This window comes from Gorilla gorilla, chromosome 7 (genome assembly GCF_029281585.2).
Source record: "Gorilla gorilla gorilla isolate KB3781 chromosome 7, NHGRI_mGorGor1-v2.1_pri, whole genome shotgun sequence".
NCBI lineage: Eukaryota > Metazoa > Chordata > Mammalia > Primates > Hominidae > Gorilla > Gorilla gorilla.
The window spans coordinates 68,105,764-68,130,250 of record NC_073231.2 but is presented as its reverse complement, the minus strand read 5'-3'; the positions used below and the strand labels follow the sequence as shown (position 1 = coordinate 68,130,250).

Genomic DNA, 24,487 nt, shown 5'->3' with positions numbered 1-24,487 from the left:
GGCAGAGGCCAGTTAGAGGCACTTCACCACCAGAAACATAATGTGGCTCTATCACAGGCAACAGAGCCAGAGCAGTAATTAGAAGGTTTTGACCCAGAGAAATCTGTGGTAGTGGTTGTCCGTAGGCCCTAATAGAATGAACCAGTTAAAGACCTACTAAAACTGTAAAAACAAGACAAAACAGAAAACTCTAAATCTAGTATTCAGAGGCTTAACTTACCAAGAGAATTCTAACCTTCACCCAAACACTGGCTCTGAGAAGACTGAAGTGACTGTGGTCCACTAGGAGGAGGAGATTATTGGTGCTCATGTGACAGAGTTTGGGCCCAATGGTTCCGTCATCGAGACAGGAACAAGCTGAATAACCCTTATCGGAAATGCTTGGCAGCAGAAGTGGTCTGAATTTCAGATTCTGGAATATTTGCATTATATTTACCAGCTGAATATCTCAAATGTGAAAATCCAAAATCCAAAATGATCCAATGAGCATTTCCTTTAAGCATCATGTCAGGGCTCAAAAAATTTCAGATTTTGGAGCATGTTGGATTTGGGATACCCACCCTGTACATCCTTAGATCCACAATTGTTACTGGAATAGACAGAAAAAACTGGCAGAATCCCCATGTTGCTTCCCTTACTTGTGGAACAAGGACTATTATGGTAGAAAAGGCCAAGTAAAACTCCTAAAACTCTCACTTCACGACACAGGGGAGGGAGGTTTCTACCACGTTCTTATTCAACATTAAGTATGTGTCCTGTCCAGAAGACATGGAGACAAACAATGAATTTTAATGAATTTCTTCAGGTGGTGTCTTCAATCCAACTGCTGTTTCCTATTTTAAGTGTCTTTATTTGGAAGTTCAATACGGGCAAAAGACATTTATCTGTCCAACTGCTGAGTTTTAAATGGGGTATAAAGTGCTGGACTGTCTAGTATTCCATAGGCATTGCCCTTGCCCCTCTTTTATGATCTCATATGCACTGCAATACAGAGATCCAGCATTTCCCAAAATCCCAGGTATAGCTTCCAGTTTGCCAATGAAAAGAAGATGTGCAAGGTTTTGGAAGGCAGAAAAGCAGCACAGGCTTATTCTCCAGAGGTGGCTGTAGCCAGATGCAGTTTCACAGTAGCTTCCTGGCAAGTAACTGAGAACTATCCATTTTGTGATGCAGATTGAGTCAGACTGGTGCTTTGAAGAGATTCTTGAATCTTGTAGCAGCTTCCCAGTGAGCCATGGAGAACCGTCAGCTTTCATGGGTGCTTCAGCCTCTGTTTTCCTCTTATTTCACTTTGAGCTTGAAAAGGGCTCTCCTGAACTAAACTTCAATCAGGCTCCTCTAGGCTTCGACCTTGACATCTATTCTTCTTGGGCCTACGCTGTCCAGCTGTATCAAGAGTCTTGCTAACTCAGTTTAGAGAGTATCTCTCCATCAATATCTGAACAAATTATCGTCCCCACCCTTGGTATTTTATTGCCCTGGCCTGCCTTCAGTAAGAATCCTGTTAGATCAATTTAACCAAAATTCCCCTTATTCCTTATGTTTCCTCTTAGTAATTTTCCATCCACTGACCCTTACCCTCCTTAGCTATAAATCTCAACTTGTTCATGCTGTATTCAGAATTGAGCCTAGTTCTATAATGAGGTCTATTTTCCATACTGCAATAGTGTCTGAATATAATCTGTTTTTACTGCTTTAAGTACTATCCATCTCTGATTCTCTTTGACAAGCTCTCCTGGCCTTTGGCAGTGACTCTGTTAACCTTCTCTCATCCAGCTTTTAAACATACATGCAAACCCTAATTCCTCTATTAAACCCTCTAACCCCCCCCACCAGAAAACCTAAAGAGCTTCTAATTTCAAGCCAAAAGGGGAGGTTTAACAGTATACCAATATATGAGTATTATATAGCAGACAATCACAAGAGATTGTATAAAAGTGACAAGGCAAGACACAGGTTGAAATATATATGTATTCACTTGGAGAATTCATGATAGAATGAATTGACATATTAATTATGTTCTATAAACTGTTTATTGGGTCACAAAACCCCCTTCAAAGATTAAAAGTAAAAATACTAAAAACCATCTTCTGTGATCAAAAGGCAGTAATATCAGACAGTAACAATAATAAAAATGTAAAAACACCACCAATCCACAACCACAGTATCAAACCTGCAATTTAAAAACATCTTTCAAGCACAGAGAAAATAACTGAAACTGTATTAAGAAAATAATAAGGAACACTCTACATGTTCCTATCTATGATTTAGCCTTTAGTAAACAAAATACAGAACAAAATTTTAGTCTTTAATATATATACTAAATTTAAAGAGAATATAAGTAATTTTCTACTGAAGAGTTTAGAAAAAAACTGCAAATAAAGAGAGAAACTTATGAATTAAAAAAGGAAAAACAAAGAGCTCTTTAAAACATTTCAAACTTTCAACAAAAAATTTCTCTGAAAATCCAAACTGCTGATTCATTTTTTAAAAGCCACTCATGGATTTAGTCTATTTCTGTTTGCAAGAAACACTGACTAAAAAGTAAGTTTTTACTTCATGAAAATACCCTAGTTGCTACATTTACCCAAGGTAAATGAGTAAATCAAGGTACTGTGATTACACACACATGAATCACTGATATTTTAATTTTATAATTACAGACTAAACTTAATTCTTACCTTTTTGCTATTTGATTCTCAAGATGTTTAACTTTTTCTAATAACTCTTTCTCAACAACTTCTCTCTCCAATTTAAATTCTTTTAGGGCAGTCTGAATAGCTTCATCTTTTTCACAATTAAGCTTCTGAATTAACTGTTGTCTGTCTTGCTCCTGGCTGCTGACCAATTTTTGTTTGTCTTTCTCAAGGTTCTGGATAATAGCTTCATATTTCTCTTCTTGTTGGGTAATTTTTTCATCTTTTTGTCTTTCAAGAGCACTCAATTCTGAATCCAATTTACTCTGCAGTTCAATTATTTGTTCTTTTAGGTTTTTTTCTATTTCAAATGCTTGGTTATGCAAGGATGTTACTTTGTTTAATTCAGCTTTAAGTATATTAGATTCTTCTTCATGTCTACTAATTAACTCGGAAATACACTGATCTTTTTCAATTGTCATTAAAGTTCTTAGCTCTGCTAAGCCCACCTGATAATTTTCATTATTATCCTGAATCTTTTGGTTGAGTTTACTAATTTCTGTTCTCAAATTTTCTGTCTCTTGTTCAAGAAGAGATTTCAAGGTCTCCTTCTGCTGGGCTCTGCTTTCTTCCAGCAAAATTTTTATTTCATCAGTTTCTGCTTCCTTCAATGCAAGTTCAACCTCTAACTTGCATCTCATGTCTGACAAATCAGAAACCTTGAGTTTTAATTCCTGTAACTGTTTTTCTTTTTCCTGGATAATTGCAGCATGAGATTCTTGTATTTGATTAATTATTTGTTGGTTTTCCTTTTTTAATTCCTCCAAAGAAACTCTGTGGTCTGTCATAACCTTCTCAAACTCTTGTATGTGCCTAACCTGAAGTGTGTCCTCTAATTCCTTTAGATGACTTTGCTCCAAGGACTGAAGTTCTGCCCTCAATAACTGTAACTTCTCATCATTTTCAACATGGAGCTTTTTTAAGTCTTCTAACACTATTTCTCGTGACTGCTTCAGTTCTTTAATTTCACAAGTTTGAGAGTGCATTATATTTTCCATCTCTAACAACTTCTGATCCTTTTCATTCTGCAGGCAGATTACAGCTTCTTTTTCATGTTTAACCAAAGCAAATTCATTATCTTTATTTTGTAAAACCTCCTCAAGGCATACTAACTCTCCCTTCAATTTTTTAATTTTGTTTTCATTCTCTTCAGTTTCCTTTATTAGTCCGTCAAGTTTACCTTCATATTCATTTTTTAAAGACAGTAGTTCTTTTTGATGTTTTTCTTTTAGTGTTATTTCCAGAGAACATTTTACTTTTTCAATAATGTTTCTTATTTCTACTGCTGTACATTTTAATGAATTTGAGAAGTCACACTGTTCTTTTTGTACAAATGTTCTAAAGTGGCAAAGGTCTTCCTTAATGGTTTGTATACTGAAGTGAGAGTCTTGGGCAACAACTCTACATCTTTCCAACTGGACATTCAGAGAAGTATGATCTCCAAAATCCTCCTTACCACATACATTTGTATCCTGCATTCGTCTACTGTCTATCGCATTGATAACTGATGAATAAAGTGATTCCACCATCATTTCTGGGCTTTGTGGATCACTTATAGGATTAGGAGATGACAAATTTTCTTCTATTACAAACTCATTCACAGCAGACATAAAATCTGATTCAGGACTTTCTGCTAATGAATCCAAGTCTAAAGAAACTTGGTGAATAGTCTGTTCTATGTTTGGATGGGGAATAGTTTCAAAATCAAACGTATGTGCATCAATGCTATCTGGAGATAATTCTTCTAAGGGACAAACTGCAGGACATAAGGGATCCTGAACAGTCAGTGGTGGAGGAGTTCTCGGTGAGGTAGTAGTTGTAATTCCTGCTGTACTTTCCATCCTTGGTGAAGAAGCAGACTGTGGGGATGTCTGACTCACAGACGCCTGGAAAACAGAAAGAAGGCTTAAAGAGCTGCAGGAACACAAACATTTTACACTAATGAAGAAAACTGAAAGAACTGAATTTGCCTTTTGTTCACTCAGTAGATCTGTAATGGTCTGTGACATTTCATCCAAACTTTGTGCTGCTTTTACCAAATTATGTAGAGCAAGTACATGCTGGTGTAGAGGTTCAAAGTCACAAAGTAAGGGAACCCTGAAACAGAATGCAATGCAATTAGACTTCTGATTTTTTAATGAACTAGTAGATAACTGCTACCAAATATTTTAATATGTCAAAAATAACAAGAGCCTTATCATTCCTTTTTAAATTAATACCAGAAGTATTTTAAGAAGTCTGTGTCATAATCAGTAAAGTAAAAACTTAGGGCCGGGCGTGGTGGATCACACCTATAATCCAAGCACTTTGGGAGGCCTAGGCGGGTGGATCATGAGGTCAGGAGTTCGAGACCAGCCTGGCCAACATGGTGAAACCACATCTCTCCTAAAAATACAAAAATTAGCAGGGCGTGGTGGTGGGCTCCTGTAATCCCAGCTACTCAGGAGGCTGAGGCAGGAGAACTGCTGGAACATGGGAGGTGAAGGTTGCAGTGAGCCAGTATCACACCATTGCACTCCAGCCTGGGCGAGAGAGCAAGACTCCGTCTCAAGGAAAAAAAAAAAAAAAAAAAAAGTAAAAAGTCAGAAATTTCCCAACAGCATGCAAAAAGTAACTACTAGAAAAAAATAATTACATGTAAGGCATATCTTCCTTTACTTTACCTTCATTTTCCATCATTTTTTATTCCCCAGAAATTTCTCAAAGCAGTCACAGGAAAGCCAGTCTATCTTAAGTATTTCTTATCTTGGCACCTCTTAAGATTACTGGTACTACCTGGCACAACTCCAGAATAATAAAAACATTTTAAGGTTATAAATTAATTTAAAATACTAATGACACTTACCTGAGGAATGGCTGAACTTCCGAAGGACAAAATGATTGCAGAAACTGTAAATCTTTTAATGAAATATCTGGAAGTTCACAGTCAAACTTTCGAGGCTTCTGAGTCTGTACCAAAAAATAAATTACTTAAAAAAATTTTTTTCAACCAAAAACAGACGGCAAATTTATATGATTTCTTACTATAATTAAATTTACTATACCAAACAAACTAAAGTGCTTTAAATGATTAAGAAACAAAAAAAGACCATTCAATAAAGATATGGCATATTATTTTTCTGAGCCTTTAGTAAACTGCGACGTGAACTGCTAGTGATCAAGGGATGCACTTGTTCCTCCCCTTCTCTGCTTTTAGCATCATTTTATGGGAATTACAATATTCCCATCCTGTATGTGTATGTATGTACATATACACATGGTAAACACATATGTAAGTGTATGTGTATATATATATATTTACCATGTTAAAGCCACTAATATATTAAAATGCACACATGTATTTTTTTTCCATGTAACACTTTCTTATTTGCTGTTGCCTTGACTTTTCCATTACATTTTCCAGAAGACAAAGTTTTGGTCAATTTTAGCTTCTGTAAAAAATATTAACCAATAAATCCTACCAATTCATTATTTATAAAATTGCCAAGAGTTGCATTAAAAAAAACTTCAATTGTTTTAAATCATTACTCAAGCAGATGTGGAGATGCCAAGATGCTCTTCATAAAAAAGAGTTCTCGGATAAATAAGTATGGGAATCGCTATGTCACCAATTCTTATATATTAAAAAATGCATACATTTAAAACACTAAGAAATCCTGCAGTATAGAAACATGTTTAACAGCTAAGCACGGCTGGGCGTGGTGGCTCACGCCTGTAACCTGAACAATTTGGGAGGCCAAGGTGGGCAGAACACTTGGGGCCAGGAGTTTGAGACCAGCTGGCCAACACGGTGAAACCCCGTCTCTACTAAAATACAAAAACTTAGCTGGATGTGGTGGCAGGCACCTCTAGTCCCAGCTACTTGGGAGGCTGAGGCACAAGAACAGCTTGAACCCAGGAGGCTGAGGTTGCAGTGAGATGAGATTGTGCCGCTGCACTCCAGCCTGGACGACAGAGCAAGACTCTGTCTCCAAAACAACAACAACACAGCTAAGAGTACATCTGATGGGGGTAAAAGCCCCCATATTGCTTTGATCATGGAAACGTTTCTTCTCACGTAATAAAATTAATGACCCCAGATAATAATGGTTTAGAAATATATCAAACTAACGTTTAATTCCAGTGAAGTCTAACTGAGGCTTTATTATTCTGATTTGTCAAAATATAAAGGGGGGTGGTGTGAAAAGAAATATAGAAGGGCAAGGAGGAGGTGGAGGCTGTAAAGGAGGAGGGAGGGAGAAGAGCGGTGGAAGAAGGAAGAGGGAAGGGTGGAAAGAAAAAAAGGAAGAGAAAAGAAAACAAAAAAACCAAGTGAATCTATTTCTACCAATCCTAACAGTGCAGTATAAGGTATCTTCCTGTGTTATGAAGATTCTTTATAAAAAATTATGAATACAAATATCAATCTTAAAGCTTTATGCTAACTGGCTTTTAAAGCCAAAAACACTTTTATTTTGATTTTTTTTAAACCACAACAATTTCTGCAAGTTTCTGATAAATGTCTCTACTTCTGGAAAAAAGGTTTTAAAACATATGGAATTTAGTCATGGTTAGAAAATAAATACATACACAAAAGGAAGGGGGCCAGGAGTCCAGTCCCCTAAACAGACGATTTCTTAAAAAAGACTTCCCTGTATAAAGAAATTAACAATATGGTTATTTTAGAGCTTTATTTAAGGCAAAAAATTATCTCTGGTTTTTGAAAAGGTAAATTAAAAATTGACAGTACTTCAAGTTTAAAATTTAACAATGGATTCAATTCTATACACTTTAAAAGGAATATTTCCTAGATATCAATGGCAATTAACAGCATATACATCAAGTATGCTACAGAAAATCCAACCTTATAAAAACTTTTATCCCTTACAAAAGTAATTAAAATTATTAATGAACACTTACTAAATAATTTCCCAAAGGATTCCCTTTTTGATTTTTCTGCTTCATATAATCTCTTTCCATCTTTGACTAAAGCACCAGCCCACTAGAAGAGGAAAGCTTATGTTAAACATAAACATACACCAATTCGTTAAAGTTCATATACAGTTAAAATAGATTTCAACTTGCATACCTCCCTGTAGTGTTTTATGAACATTTTTCTTCTTACAACCTCAACAACAGCTAAGCAGTACATCTGAGGAACTGTACTAAGAGCTTCAACAATTTTGACTCTTTCTAACAGCTCTATTACGAGGCGGAGCAAAGCTTGTAACTTCTCTCCATCTTGATCGGCATGAAGCATTACAAAGCAACACCACCTAGAGAATAAAATCCATTATTTTCAACATTCACAAAACTAGTACTAACTTAGTTACTTACTTAGTAAGTTTACTAACTTAGTTAAGCCAAAGAAATCAAGATATATAAGCTCTACAAAAATAGTCTAATTCCAAAGTTCATCAATAAGGTATTTCAATAAAATGGTAGGGAAAAATCACTCCATCATTTGGGAGAAATAAATATAAATACCAATTCTAAACATCTTAAAACAGATATAAATGAATCACTTACTTCAGTCTGACATGTAGGTTATTTGCTAGTTCTTGTTTGGCAGTGGTACACTTCTGCTTAATATCTAACAGTTTTCTATGATTTTGCAACATAATCATCAACTGATTTGCGTGACTCAGGCATAAATCAGGTAATACAGATGCATCCTTTAAGTTTTCAGCTCTCTTCTGATTAGCTAAAAATCCCTTTGAGAAAAAAAATGTTTCAAAGGACATTAATTTTGTTTCATGAAAGGTATGGACATTCAGTTAAGTGGAAAATCTTTATGTTAAACACAACCTGTTTTGTGCCTTCTAACAATATTTTTAAATCTTCTATTTTTCTTGAATGTAGTAGACGCATAAATGGCACAAGACCTAGAATTTTTAAGAATCCTATGCTCATCTTTAATTTTTCAAACTAGAAGAAAACAAAGGCTAGAAAGATGAAGCCCCTTAGCCAAGGACATACTTAATAGTCAATGAGAACTAGAAGCTATGTGTCTAGAATCCTATAACACTATCGGTCAGTCACAGCACAAACAAAACAAGGTCACTGAAAAACAATAAGGGATTTAATCTAGCAAACATTATACAGTAGTATATTAGACACTTTCCCAAATATAAAAATAATAAAATGCCCTTAAAATATTTATCGAAAAGTCACTGCCCTCTCCAGTTATCTCTGGACTGTATTTTGTTCCACTGATCTGTGCTCCCATTGCTAGGACAATGACTGAATTGTGTGATTTTACACAGAGTTTATACTTTATTATTTGGTGGAAAAACATTTTTTCTGTTTTTCTTAACTGTCCTTACTCATTTGTTTTTGTAGGTGAATGGTGTATCTGTCAAGTAGGGATTAAGTTACTAATTAATTTAGATAGATCTGCCATAATCTTCCTTCATTTATCTCTCAAGTATATTTAGTTTTCTTTATATGTGGTCCAAAGATAACCTAATAAGGTTATTACTACATACTTTATTGCTACCACAAAGTTTTTTCCCATGCTATATACTAAGTGGCTTATATGTAATAATGTTGTAGGTTTTGTACATCCATCTGATTGCTGTATTGATACTGTAAATAAACCATTATCCTTCTAGGAACTTAACTTTATGACCAGCTAAAGGACAAGTGTGTCTTCCAATTTTCTGGTAGTTCTCTGTTTCATGTTTTCCTAAATATCATGACATTTAGATTTGAATGATATATACTGAAGTCAAACTGGTTCAATATCTGAAAGGAAGACAATTTTCATAGTAACTGTATGCCTTCTTTTTCCCTTGCAATATACTCTTTGGTTAACTACAACTATAATTTTTCTATAATGTAATCTATTAAAAAACAATTTGCTACTTTTAACTCCTTTCGCAAAGTCTGGTTTCCAATTACTTTTTATTGAATCCATGAAAAAATATAGAATCAATCCCAAATTTAAATTCCAGACCATTAGTAAAGGATTTCCTGACACCAAAAGCATGTAAGTACTGTATTGCTAAAAGAAGGAAAAAATACAGTTTTTCAATAAATTGAATTTCATATTTGCTCAACCATACTCAATATAATTCAGACTAAATAGAAAAAATCCTCATAAATCATCTAGTACTAATTTATTACTAATATTTTTACACGCAAGTAAGGTTTGACAGCTATATGAGCTACATGATAGCACTACAGTACTCACAATCCCGTTCCAGATGCATTCAGCCAAATTTGGTTCAGGAAGAAAACTCCCTGATATTTCCTAATTTTGCTGATAACCCTCAAGGATACGAATGGCTAGAGAATGAATATTCAGGGCTCCAGTGTTACACAGCTTCATAGGTTTGGTGAGTGAGGTGTTTTTTGCCAAAACCATGTAGAAGGGTCTACAACAATCCTCATAAATGTTGTGGTTTAAGAAATTACCCCTTCAAAGGCATTTGAAATGGTCTCTATCTTATGAGATGTTCAGGCAATAAATAATAAATCCCTTTCCACAATTTCTTTTCCCTTTTAATTGGGAGTGGTTTTAAGTTTTAATTGCTATGTAGCTAGAATGTATTATACTACGTTGTAAATGTGTTTAGCAAGATGTAAAATCAACTCCTAAAGTTGGATAATCTGAATTTATCTACTTTTCACCAAACACATTCTAAAGGAAGTACTGACAAACTATCTGCAACAGGGAAATACCATTAGCAGCAACAAAAGTAACTGATGAGACATCTGTAAATAAAAATTCCAGACCAGCCAGAGACTAGATAGAATTGTGACATTTCTCAAATTCAAAAAAACACAAATCCAAATTCTCATTTTATTAAGTATTGATGTGTTCCTACTATGTATGTATCAGGAATGTGTGGTAAGGCCTTGTAGATAAAGCAATGGAAGATAGAGTAGTGTCCTGCCTCCTTGGAGCTTATATTCTAGGAAGAGACTGTATTAAACAGCATGTAATTAATAATTACAACTGTGGTACAGGATAAGTACAGCATACTAAGAGAAAATGAACCTGATGATGTGACCAAGACTTCAAGATCAGAAAAGTTTGGCTGAGGAAGTGATGCTTCTGCTAAAACCTTGACTCTGTACATCCCTTGGCAGCCAAATACATGACAATATAGGTGTGAAAAGTTGTCTCACTCACCATATACCTCCTAGCTTCAACTGGGTATCCCTTTTCTCTAATGAGCTCACTGAAAATAATCTTATTAAACTGAATCCTATCACATTCAGATTCACTCAGGCACACTCAATTGAAAACTGTCTACCTTGGGGTCTACATTTCTGTCTTAAATTTTGCTCCCAATATACAACCAGACAATGTAGATGACTTCTTATGAATACTTAGGAGTACCAAAAAATATCCATTGGAGAACTTAAATAATTAAATATTTAATTGCCTCGAAATGTTTAAAAGGACTATACCACTCAGGTATCAAAGAAAGAAAAGATATTTTCTAAAAGTAACAATATTACCTATAGTATTCATTTGGTGTTCTTTATATTCCATGAGCTACCATAGTTTAAAACAATAGCAAAATACTACAAATAAATTAGGGGGAATGAAGATGTTGAAAGAGGATGCTCTATGAGCACAAGACAACAAAAATTAATTTTGTAATATCCATAGGAACAGCATAAGAAATTTTCACTGAATTTTACTTCAGTTTGGATTCAGGGAGGTTAAATGGTCAGATTTAGAAAGCAAACAAGAAAAGCTCAAATCGCAAATAATGCATTCTTCCATTTTGAGAAAATAGTATTATCACCCCAACCATACTCCCAGAAGAAGACTTTTCCTTGTATGACAAAACTCCATTTGCTGAAACCAAGTAGACTTGAGGGCAATATCAGCAATAAATATCTTTTTGTATTACTAACAAATATAAAACCATCTAATGTACCTGCCTGATTTGACTGTTCAGGTGATATAAAGCAGGAGGACTAATAGCAATATTTTAAAATACTGAGAGATTAAGGGGAGCAAAGAAAAAGTAGAGAGAGAAAAATCGAGTGTCTAAGGTAAGAGAATTGAAAGCCCTAGTTTATTCAATCTGAGAAATAGTTATAAAGAAATCTAGACGATTTTATAGAATAATGGGTTCATAAAATTTAATATGAATAAATATACGAATGAATTTGACTGCATCAAAATTTAAAGCTTCTGTTTTTCGATCCAGATAAATTATCAACAGAGACAATATCTGTATGATCTATAATAGACAAAGAACTATCTGGACAATATACGATAAATTCTAACAAAAACATGAAAAAGAAAATGTAGCGAATGACAATTCAGAGTAAATACATGGCAAACACTGATAACAGAGAAATTACTCTTCTTACTTACTGGAAGTGTCGACTGATTTTGCTTCTGCGGCAGGCATTAGAACATTATTAATTAATATTTAAAATGAACAAAGACCTTAATCCAGCAATCCCATTATTGAAGATTGTGCCTAATGAAATACTAGAACATGCATGTAAAAATGGGTGTATTGAGATACTCAATGAATATTTCTAATATGGAAAAACTGAAACAAACTAAATAATCACCAAAAGAAGTATGGTTAAATAAATTTTGTTTGATTCATTCTATGGAAGTTAAAAAACAACTACACTGCAGAAGAAGCAAAAGATCAGGAATGCAGAGTTCTGTCTCTAGTAATGGTAGCCTGTAATGTCAACAAGCTCCCTGTGGCTCTAGGAAGGCAGTAAAGAAGCCAGGCACAGTGAAAGGGCTAGGATCCAGGAGAAGAACGAAACCAAGAGAGAGAAATTAGGTGACTACAAATGCTTTGCTCTGAAGAATTCTGCTGATTCTCGAAGAGGAGTCCAAAATTACAAATGAGTAGTCAGCAGTCCTGACTTCCCTGAAGAGCTAGAAAATTAAAAGTTGAAGACCAGAGCCAGCCAAGGGAAGGTACAATGGAACAGTTTGTTTGCGTTCAGATCCTTAAAACCTATATCCTATGATTAAGGGTAAACTAAAAGTAGAATGGCCATCCCAAGAACTAGAATACCAACGTCCAATCATCCAAATCTCTGAAACTGAACTAAAGTAATTTACGATGGTAACTGCCCAAAGCACATACCAAAAGCAAACATAAATTATCTGCAGAAGAAAACGTTATCCTAGGCCTCATAATATTTCTTTGATTTTTCTTATTAAAAAAAAATCAGGTACATGAAAAGGCAAGACCATAAGAGTGAGAATTATAAGAAACACCACCAAATATATGGCTGGGCGCCATGGCTCACACCTGTAATCCCTGCACTTTTGGAGGCCGAGGCAGGCCTGAGGTCAGGAATTTCAGACCAGCCTGACCAACATGGAAAAACCCTGTCTCCACTAAAAATACAAAATTAACCAGGCGTGGTGGTGCATGCCTGTAATCCCAGCTATTTCGGAGACTGAGGCAAGAGAATCGCTTGCACCCAGGAGGCAGACGTTGCAGTGAGACGAGATAGCGCCACTGCACTCCAGTCTGGGCTACAAGAGCGAAACTTCCTCTAAAGAAGGAAGGAAGGAAAGAAAGAAAAGAAAAGAAAAGAAAAGAAAAGAAAGAAAGAAAGAAAGAAAGAAAGAAAGAAAGAAAGAAACACCACCAAATATAAACAGACACACAGGAACAGGCAATACAGTGAACAGATACAGACTTTTAAACTGCTATGTGCTTAATGTGATCAAAGAGATGATGAATGGCTAAGACTAAATATTTGGGTAGAGAATATGAAACTATATACAAAAGAACCAAACTGAAACTGTAGAGCTGAAAAATGAACAAAAATAAGAAATGAGCAAGTGGTTAGCTACATTTAGCCACTAAAAAAGAGAAAAAGTTAAAATGTAGGTTAAAGGTAAATATCTAGAATGAAGCACAGATAGATAAAAAGACAGAAAATACAGGAAACAAGTGTAAATGAAACGGATATGGTGAAAGGTCTAACACGTCTAACTGGAATCACTGAAAGAGAAGGAAAAGCAAGTGAGGGAAAAGCAAGATCTGAAGAGAAACTGACTCAGATTTTTCCCAAATGGTGTAAGTCATTAAACCACAGATTCAAGATGCACTACAAGCCCAAAGTAGGATAAATACAAAGAATGCCACATCTTGGCACCTCATACTAAAATTGCTAAAAACCAAACAGAAGGCAAAGAAAAGACCAAAAGTAAAATGCTAACAACCCAGAATTTTAAATGAACCAGGTAAAAATATCCTCCAGAAATCAAGGTGATTTAAGAGATTTTCAAACCACAAAATTGAACTTATCACTAAAAGGAAATACTAAAGGACATTCTAATTTATATCAGCCTTAACTATAACATCAAGGAAGTATGTTTTGCCTTAAAAAAAAGGAAAAGTTAATATGGGGGATGTAATTATTTATATGTTCCAATGAAAGAACACAATTAGAGGAAAAATATTGGCAAGGAAAATTAAACTAGAAAAACAGCTGTCAGAATCTGATTATGACATTCAACTATTCAGCTATGGGTGGTTTTGCCACAGTGCTAGCCATGGTGGGTGAAGGACAGGCAATCATGAATTTAAGAGAGGCACTGGTTTGCTTAGAAACGTCCACATTTACCACTCTTACTTAGCCATTCCATCACCTTCCTTTGGTTTAAAATCCACTTTTTCAACAGTTCTAGGATTATGGCATTAAATCAGATCTAAAACCTAGGTATTACTATTAGAAGTATTAGTAAATTCTTCAAGATTTCGTATTCTCCTATTCTTAAAAAATTTCATTTCTTATCCTTTGTCCTATGGGGGGTAGTAGGAAGCATTGAAATTTTTAGCACAATAACTGATATGATCATATGCTTTCAACATATCAAAAAATGTTGATTTCTGCCCCCAGCTTCAAGTAGCAGTTTCATGGTTTATCTACAGGAAACTCAATCATTAAGAACATGCCTTTCTGCTTTATTACAAGGAAACAATATTAATACATTAAAAATATTCAAGGAAAAAGTGAAAATATGGTGCACACCAAATTGATACTGCATATAAAACATGTGTACAAAAAAACTATAAATTCCTTTTCCTGAGAAAAGTCTAAAATAGGTACCTGAGCAAGCTCTTTCTGTTCATTCACCAGTCGGCCACAGCTAGCAATCATCTGGTCCAGGGCGTAGAGCCGATCTTCAAGTCCTTTAATGGCTTTCATATTCTGATTATCAAGTTTGGCAATAGTTTGACGGCATTCTGCTATAAATGGTCGAATAATCCTTGGATCAAGCTAAATGACAAGGAAACACATACGAATACAATTTTCAGCAAATAGTTTAAAATGTATTTCATGCTATTCTGACATACAGCTTAAGAGAGAAAATAAGTGATAAAAGATATAAAAAAGCAAAAGCATGGGAACTCTAAGTTATACTTTCATAAGAAGGTCAAGTACAGGATAAATATCATCCTTGACAACACTGAATTTACACTAGAATACATAATTAGGAATACATTTTCAGGAATCACACATTTCAATCAGTGCTACAATTTAATCACTTGTCAGTATCTCTCAGAAAAAGGTATTTTCAATGTCAGCATAATATCATTAATTCTCTTATCAATGCAGCTTCTCTTTAAAACATATAAACTTCTTTGGCAAACTTATCTCCCTCCTGGAGACAGAAGATAAAACTTCCTTATTCTCTATCTCTATCTCCTCAACGAATCGGCTTGCTCAATTATGCTTTCTCACTCTTCCATCTCTCCTGTTCCCTGGCTCTAATTCTACACATTTGCTGAAATTCATGGAACCTATAAAATTTTCCGATAATGCTCCTGGTCCCTTAAAAAAATATTTTACCTGGCAGCCTTTCTGTCTGCGTTTTCCATAAAAACTGCTCAGCCAAAAACTACCAATGACCTTGCTTCACTTGAGGCTCTTCAACAGTTAGCATGGCAGATAACCTTTTCCCAAGCTTAAAGGCTCTGGGAAGTTACTTCTACTGGTTCCTTCACAGCATCCTTTTCTGGCTCCTTTTGCTCTGTCTAATCTTTCTAAAACAGATGATTCAGAAGGATTTTGTCCTTAGCCCATTTTTACTGTTCTCAATATGATTTCAGCATTAAGTATAACTTTTCTGGAGGTAACTCCCAAGGCTACTTCAATCACTGATCAGTCTCACAGATTCTCAAACTCTGTTTCTGACTGTTTACTAACATCTACATTTGGGTAGCAACCATGAAACCTTCTATTATTGACTTACTATGCTTGTTCCTAATAAAACCCTCAAATGACTTTCTTCTGCCCACAGATAATATCCAATAAATGTAGAATATAATAAAGGCTTCATTGATCTGATATCAGAAAAAAATCTTTCAAGCCTCTCATCTTTTCAAGCTGAAATGTCTATCATTTCAAGATAAACCGTGTTTTTCTATCTCTGATCTTTGTTCACAATTCTTCTATTAACTGTTTAAGTCAACCTCTCCCTCTAAAGATCCTAGTCAAATACTACCTCCTTCATGCTGCCTTCTCTACAGTTGAAAAAAACTGATTAATGCATAGAGTCTTGTACACAGAGAACATACAAAAGCAATTAAAACTAAACTATTTTATTGTTATTATCAAGAATCCAGTGTAGTTAAATAAGAGGGTGCATGTCTAACACCACCGAAAAAATTAACAAAACCATTATTTCAGAATAGGCACCACTAGTTTTGCACAATGTTGTCTCAACTGCTACTTGTACATTTGTGAACATTTTCTCACTTTTCTCAATTTTGTGGTAACTGAGTCCAATGTGTATGTATTTCTACACCAGAGTACTACGCACATCAAAGCCTGGTTACAAATTATTAGCATGATAAAGATGAAAACTGGTTCAAATGTTCAACCTAGGCAAAATTACAATTATACATAAACTTAACATAGCAACAACTTAAACCAAAAACAAGGGCTCCTGAATACGACGTATCTGAATTTAATAATTCATTGAAAGTATAACTGCACTGACAAACATAGGAGAGTATTTTATGATTCACTAAATAGTTTACACAACTTCCTAAAAAAAATTTATTTTTGAGCCACGTTCTGGCTCTGTTGCCCAAGATGGAGTGCAGTGGCATGATCACAGCTCACTACAGGCTCAAGCGATCCTACGGCCTCAGCATCCCTAACTGCTGGGACTACAGGCATGTGCCACCACAATCAGCTAATTTTTTGTAGACATGGGTATCGCCCTGTTACCTAGGCTGGTCTCAAACTCCTGGGCTCAGGCAATGGACTCCCACCTTGGCCTCCCAAAGTGCTAGGATTATAGGCATGAGTCACCGTGCCCAGCTGACTTCCTAAAATCTCACTGCACTTAATATTTTATTCCATTTGTTATTATCCACAGATAATAAAAATCTTTGAAGAAATGTTTTAAATTACATATATGTAAACCACAGAATCTCATTAGTAATTATTTAGCCAATTTTCAATAATTAACAGTCAGTGATACATTAATTTTTACTCTTGGGCTCTCTGGCATCTACAAAGGCTAACATTATTTTTAACTGAGAAAGAAACTATAAAACAAAGTTTCTTACACTCTCTATTCTTAAGCCTCTGACCTTTAAACCCACTCCCCTGCATAGATTCCTTAAGATCACAAGTTGTCTGAAAGAAATGCTAAAGCTCAATAAATTATGCTGCATTAACCTGGACAGTTTAGAAATGCGCTAAATGCAGACGCTTCCAATTATTAATCGTTAGAAACACAAATCAGTGTGCCTTTTGTAGTATAAACTGAAACAGAACACTCAAGAGTCATCTTAAGGCCGGGTGCAGTGGCTCACACCTATAATCCCAGCACTTTGGGAGGCAGAGCCAGGCAAATCACCTGAGGTGAGGAGTTCAAAGCCAGCCTGGCCAACATGGCCAAACTCTATCTCTATTAAAAAATACAAAAATTTGCCAGGTGTGGTGGCGGGTGCCTGTAGTCCCAGCTACCCAGGAGGTGAAGGCTGCAGTGAGCCGAGATCGTGCCACTGCACGCCAGCCTGGGTGACAGAGCGAGACTCCAACTCAAAAAAAAAAAAAAAAAGAGTCTTTTTAGCAAGAATACACTAAAATCTAAAAATGTGAGTCCACAAAAATGCAACAATTCTAAATTTTTTCTGACAGATAAAATGGGGGGAAAAACAATAATTTACAAAACTAGCATCTCTTAATCCACAAAAATATAAAACTAGGAATCCCATGTTAAGTGACTTATGGATGACAGAGATAGTAAATGAATCTCAATGCCCAGATTTGAGCCCCTGCTATTCCAATTCCAAATCCTAATTTCCAAAATACCTATGTCTCGACTAATTTCCTGAGAAAGACCTTTTAATTTGCCAGTTGAAAGTACATGTTACAAAATACTGTTACAATTGGAATTAATCTGCAAAAATGATAGATTTAAACTGAATTTCCTTTTACGGAAAAAAAAATCTTGGCATATATTTTTATTACTTCATTGGAAAACAGTGCTACTGCGATCAGATATCAGGTAGGTTAGTTGTTTTGGACAACCGTTTAATAAAACGAGAGTAAAAAACCATCTCCAATCAGAGAGAAATCTCATACTCGGTTCATCTTCAGAAATGCCCCTAGTGATACAAGAAAAAGTACAGTACTCCTGAGAGGAGAAAAATACTGATCTAATAAAAACGTCATGGTAAAGTGCCATTCATTAAGCAATACATCACATTTACAGATCATATACTTTGTAAAATATAAATTTTTCCAAATTGGATTTTAACTGCTTTAGAATAATATATATATTTTAATTTCAAACATTTATTTTAAATTCTGGCATACACGTGCAGCATGTGCTGGTTTGTTACATAAATGTATGCCATGGTGGTTTGCTGCACAGATCATCCCAGCACCTAGGTATTAAGCCCAGCATCCAATAGCTACTCCTCCTGATAGAGTAAGTAAAAAAAAAAATCTAATGGGCATATGCAACTGATGAGTACTATATTATAGGCACTATTTTAAAGTCACGTTAGCTAATTTGATAACAAACAACAATAACCAAATAAAAGTTTGTATTTTGCTTTTTTAATATAATGGTCATGTAAAATATCATAAAGACTTCAGATGTTGTTGCTATGCCCTATTCAAGGTAGCATTAACTTCTAAAAAGAAAAAAGTGATTGCTTAGTAATAACACTATAGCTACCTTCTATTTTCTGAAGGTATAAATATTTCTGACATTTATTCTTTCATTCATTATTTAGAGATAGAGTCTCACTATGTTGCCCAAGCTGGTCTTGAACTTCTTACCTCACGTGATCCTCTCGCCTCAGCCTCCCAAGTCACTGGGATTACTGGTACAGGCCACTGTGCCTGGCTGACTTTTCATTAAGTCAGAGAATCATTGTTCCTTTCCTTTAGTCATACAAATTGAAAAAAAACTAAGACTCCATGAAATTTCACACTGAACATGGAAATACAAAGCCGATTTCAGGTTCTCTTCATATATATAACTCTGTTTTGACATCTGGCACAGCTTAATTACAGAAAAAATGATAGGCCAGGTGCAGTGGCTCATGCCTGTAATCCCAGCACTTTGGAAGGCTGAGGCAAGAGAACTGCTTGAGCCCGGGAGTCTGAGACCAGGCTAAGCAACATAGGAAGAAGACCCCGTCTGTGCAAACAATGAAAAAATTAGCTGGACATGGTGGTGTGTGCCTGTGGTCCCAGCTACTCGGAAGGCTGAGGTGGGAGGGTTGCCTGAGCCTAGGAGGTGGAGAACCAATGAGCTATAATCATGCCACTGTACTCCGGCCTGGGCGACAGAGTGAGACCCTATCTCAAAAAACAAAACAAAACAAAATACCTTAATTATTCTGATCACAATCATGTAAGCAATTATCTACAATCATAAATGGAATTTTCAGGCCACTACAATGTCAATAGTTTAAGCAGGAACACTAACTTTAATTCATTTTTGGCAGTGATCAATCTTTGCATAACATATTACATACTTCTCTGGCAAACATGTCTTAATTGAAAGAAATGCTTAGCCTACAGAATGTCATCAAGAAACTGGATACTGAAAGAATGACAAAACCTAGATTTTTTGTTTTCCATTTTACTATATCCTATAACTTTAAGAGCAATGTATGTATTCTTTTTTAGGCATCCCAGACAATGTGCTATCCTGCTCTAAATAGTGAATCAAAGATGAACTCTTTTTCGACTGCATGCTCCTTGAAAAGTTTAACTATTTTTAACAATTATCTTTTGACAACAGCAGCCTTCACAACATTATTTAACATTTCTGTAACAATGAAACATGCCCCATCAACTTCCTCCCTGGTGTCAAAGATTTTGCATCAGTTTACGGATCAGATATGAAGGGGTATTTATTCCTCAGGTTTAAAAGGTTTTCAGGTGTGCTGGAGAAGACCTTAATCCAAAATACAAGCTCACTATAACTATAAAACACAACTAAAAAACACAGTGTCTACGTTTCGAATTTTAAAGATCTCAGGCAGATGCAGCATTTAAAATTTCTTCTTTAAAAGTCAGAAAGAAGTTGCCTCTAAGGAAACAGTGACTGGAAAGAGTCACAAGGGGACTTTCTGGGCAATAAAATTTTCATTATCTTAATTTGTGTGGTGGTTATTTCTTGCATGAACCACTCAAGACCTGTGCAGTTTACTGTATGTAAATTATTCTTATCGCACTAGAAATTTTTCCTATTAATCTCAAATAACCTTCACAAATTTACAATCAATTCATAAATAAAATTATGAATTAAATTGATTCAACCTATGTTAAAAGTTTCACTCCAAGACTCATTTATTTCTACTAAAAGGTAATACCCATTCTCTCAGTACATAAAATATTTAGGATAAATAATATAAAGTAGTAAAATGACAAAACAAACATCAAATTAACGTTACTTACCCTGCTCATAGAATCAAAGCACTTCCTGACCAAAGATTCCACATCATTAGGTCTATCTTGAACATTTATCCAGTCTAACAAAGAAACATTAAAAAAGGGCAGATCACCATCTTTAGTGTCAACCGTAGTTTCATCTTGCTGATGAACAGTACTTTGACAAGATTCCCTAATTTCTTTGCCACTTTCAGCGTCTGCGGTATCTGGGGACACATGTTCCACTGACTTGGGAAATGAGGTTAACAAAGATTCGTTAGTTGTTCTAGGCATATCAGGAGAGAGCACCAGTTCAGTGGATCTTTTCATCTCAGCTTTTTCTGAGCCTTCATGTTCAGGTAAAGAATCCAGTCTTCCCAAACATTCTCTGTAACTATGTCTGGTTAGGCACTCCAACAGTGGAATCTTGGCCATTACTGAAACTGCAGTTCCTAAACTTAAAATACAAAAGATCTGTCAGTAAAACTATGAGACTGCTCTAATTAGGAATTAGCATGTTTGAATGAAATCACATATTATTATACACACAAATCTCACCACCTCCCCACAACATTATACATACATAAACTAGTCTATGAGCTAGCTATTCACTAAAAGTCTAGTTTAGCAGAGAGAGGCTATCGTTAACACATTAAAATATCACTCTAGGGCTGGGCGTGGTGGCTCACACCTGCAATGCCAGCACTTTGGGAGGTGGAGGGCAGCAAATCATTTGAGGTCAGGAGTTTGAGACCAGCCTGGCCAACACGGCAAAACCCATTTCTACTAAACGTACAAAAATTAGCCGAGTGTGGTGGCAGGCACCTGCAATCCCACCTACTCAGGAGGCTGAGGCACAAGAATCGCTTGAACCTGGGAGGCGGAGGCTGCAGTGAGCTGAGATGGTGCCACTGCACTCCAGCCGCCTGGGCAACAGAGCAAGGCTCCGTCTCAAAAAAAAAAAAAAAAAAAAAACACTCTAAAGTAAAGTAGCTATACTAAACAAGTGAACATTAGGCTTTTATAAAACCTTAAAGATGTAACAAATTTAAATTTACAAAAAGATTCACCATAGCAGTATCTTAGAATATAACCTTATGGCCTTAAGTAAATCAAATATATTTGATATATTCAAAGCACAGGATAAAAATAACAATCCTAATGAAGATAACTCTTGTACCCATAACACCCTGAAAACAGGTTTATGTTGTCAAAAGCATAGGGAAAATATGAAATCCTGGTGATTTAACTTCTATAAAATCATATGCAATATGATGTAGGCCCCTACTTTAAACTGATATAGCTAACAGAACCCTTAGAAAGTTACTAGAAAAGGTTCTCATTTAAACTTTAAAAAGATCTTTCTAGTCTTAATGAATCCTTCTCTTTCCTCTCAAGATTTTTCCATTTTTAAGGCCAAAAACTAATATTCATACCACAAAACAGAGAAATCTGAATTTAAAAGGTTACCCAAATTTAAAAAAATGAAAGAAACAAAAAGACAAAGATTAAAACCAGAACATGCTACTTGCCTCTAATTCAAGGTCAAGATAATTAAAAGAAAAAAAAATCTACAGATCCAAAACAAAAAACCTGAACACAAAATGCTAAAAGCATATGCACACACACACAATAAGGGTTAGTTTCATGCTGAATTACCATTATATTTTCAGGTTAACTACAGCCCTTTTAAAAAAAGAATCAATGTGTATTAAATGTACTTCTATGCAAAGAACTAAAACTTGCCATCTTAATGAGCATTGAAAACACATGGGCTGGCCAGGTGCAGTGGCTCACGCCTGTAATCCCGGCACTTTGGAAGGCCAAGGCGGGTGGATCATGAGGTCAGGAGATCGAGACCATCCTGCCTAACACGGTGAAACCCCATCTCTACTAAAAATACAAAAAAAACAAATTAGCCGAGCGTGGTGGCGGGCACCTGTAGTCCCAGCTACTTGGGAGGCTGAGGCAGGAGAATGGAGTGAACCTGGGAGGCGGAGGTTGCAGTGAGCTGAGATCACACCACTGCACTCCAGCCTGGGCAACAGAGCGAGCCTCCGTCTCAGAAAAAAAAAAAAAAAGAAAAGAAAACAGACAACACAAGGGCTTTTTTTCCACCTCATCAAACCTGTATCAGGATGGCAATATTTACAAAGAACTTAAAATTTTCCTCCATTGTCCAGTGTTTCATAATGTGCCTATTTCTGTTAGATGTTATTTTTCACATCTTGCCTTTTGTTTAGTGGACAAGACATAAGCAAAGATTCTTGGTTTTATAAATGATTTCAAAAGTAGTTGGAGCCTTATTACAAGTAAAACAACCCAAGAGAAAGAAATGTGGGAGACTCATACATGTAAAGAGAATTATCATTTTTTAAATTAAAAACTATAACCTACAAAGCACTATCAGAAAAGGCTCAAAGAATAAACCTCAGTTACAATAAATATATGGCCTATAAGAAACAAATTTGAAGTAATTAAACCTACTGATAAATTTCAAAGGCATTTTAAACAAATATCCATTTTAATGGCAAACATACTGAGTAAGTTTTAACTTGATGTCTTCTATGGACTGCAGATAATTTGAATAAATACTTTCAAACTTGAAAAGTAGCTTTTGGTATGAATTTGAACAGTCCTCCAGGTTGGCCATGATTGCAGCCCAGCCTTGGTGTTGAAGATGTTCATCGTGTACAAGACCTTCACAAAAAGAACAAAGTTTCTTGGCAACTTCATACATTTCCTATATTGAAAAAGAATACAAAAGAAAGTAAAAGAAGGCAATGGTTTGTTTGCAGAAGTTTGCATATGTTTACAAACATGTACGTGTGAATGCGTTGTAGAGCACATTTAACAAAGTATTTCAAAGGACTGTTTTAGTTTATCTCTGTTCTCTTCTGTGAAAGACAGCCTAAACATATGTGAGGTGTTTAATATAAGAAAGGTGTTATAACCTATAACATAAGTGAGGTGTTTCCGAGCAGGTATCCTAAGAGACAGTCAAAAGAAGAATCCATAAGATGCTACCTCTGAAAAACAAAGGAGTAGGGCTTTCAATTATTTGACTAATGATCAACATCTGCCATCTCAAATGTCACTGTCCTCTGGTATTATCTCAAGACATTCATGTTAAAAACAATTTTTGGTGAAGGCAAAGCTAAAATACGTCATCTACTTCTAGATTAGTATAACTATAACACATTTAGTAACCCTAAATGAGATTCTAGAAAATATTTAAGCAGTGAAAATACCTTCAGAAAATAGACATCTGACATTCAGTTCCAAACAATGAAGTACAAAAATATTTATTAAGGATAAATTACAAGGCAGCAATGTAGATTGCTTTATATATGGAGATATATAAAGAAGTCCACTGTTATAAAATATTTTAGTTGGCAAGGAAATAAGACAGATCATTCTACCTTTGTTAACTGGTATGAGACAGATGTAAAAGTCACAAAAGAGACAGGAAATGAGAAGTCAAAGTTAACTGAAGGCATTTAACTTAAGTATTAAGGTATGAAAAGAATATGAACAAAGATAGGGAAAGAAGTACTTCAAAAGAGTGGAACACGATGAAGTGGCAAAGACAGGAAATATGAAGTGCTATTGGTTAAGAACAAATGGTCTGGAGGAAAAAGCGAGAGAAAGAGGGCCAGATGATCAAAGACCCAGAAAATACTAAGGTAAGGAGGGAGGAATTGGACTTTACTCAGAAAAGACCTCCTCAAGAACTCTTTAACATGAAGAACGTAATCAAATAGAAGCTTTAAGAAGACCGATAATACGGAAAATGTTATAAGGTGGAACGGGAAGGCACCTGAAAGAATGGATGTAAAATGATTATCTTTAAGTTGTCCAGGCAAACTGTAAAAAAGCTACTGTGAGTTATCTAGTTACCAAAGTAAATAAGAAGTAAGATGGTCTTT

General features: G+C 35.4%; 1 protein-coding gene across 7 annotated transcripts in view; it reads right to left on the bottom strand.

Moving 5' to 3' along the window:
* RB1CC1 (RB1 inducible coiled-coil 1) overlaps nucleotides 1-24,487 on the bottom strand; it is an 88,958-nt gene that overhangs the window by 30,478 nt on the left and 33,993 nt on the right. For all 7 annotated transcript variants that reach the window (XM_019032475.4, XM_019032476.4, XM_055348775.2 and 4 more), the window contains exons 6-15: nucleotides 23,099-23,301; nucleotides 20,586-21,015; nucleotides 14,751-14,921; nucleotides 8,205-8,389; nucleotides 7,765-7,951; nucleotides 7,596-7,677; nucleotides 7,266-7,327; nucleotides 5,542-5,645; nucleotides 4,667-4,793; nucleotides 2,682-4,582 (exon numbers count right to left, since the gene is read on the bottom strand). In XM_019032475.4, the coding sequence (XP_018888020.2) occupies nucleotides 2,682-4,582; nucleotides 4,667-4,793; nucleotides 5,542-5,645; nucleotides 7,266-7,327; nucleotides 7,596-7,677; nucleotides 7,765-7,951; nucleotides 8,205-8,389; nucleotides 14,751-14,921; nucleotides 20,586-21,015; nucleotides 23,099-23,301 (3,452 nt within the window). The remainder of the gene's footprint in view (nucleotides 1-2,681; nucleotides 4,583-4,666; nucleotides 4,794-5,541; nucleotides 5,646-7,265; nucleotides 7,328-7,595; nucleotides 7,678-7,764; nucleotides 7,952-8,204; nucleotides 8,390-14,750; nucleotides 14,922-20,585; nucleotides 21,016-23,098; nucleotides 23,302-24,487) is intronic.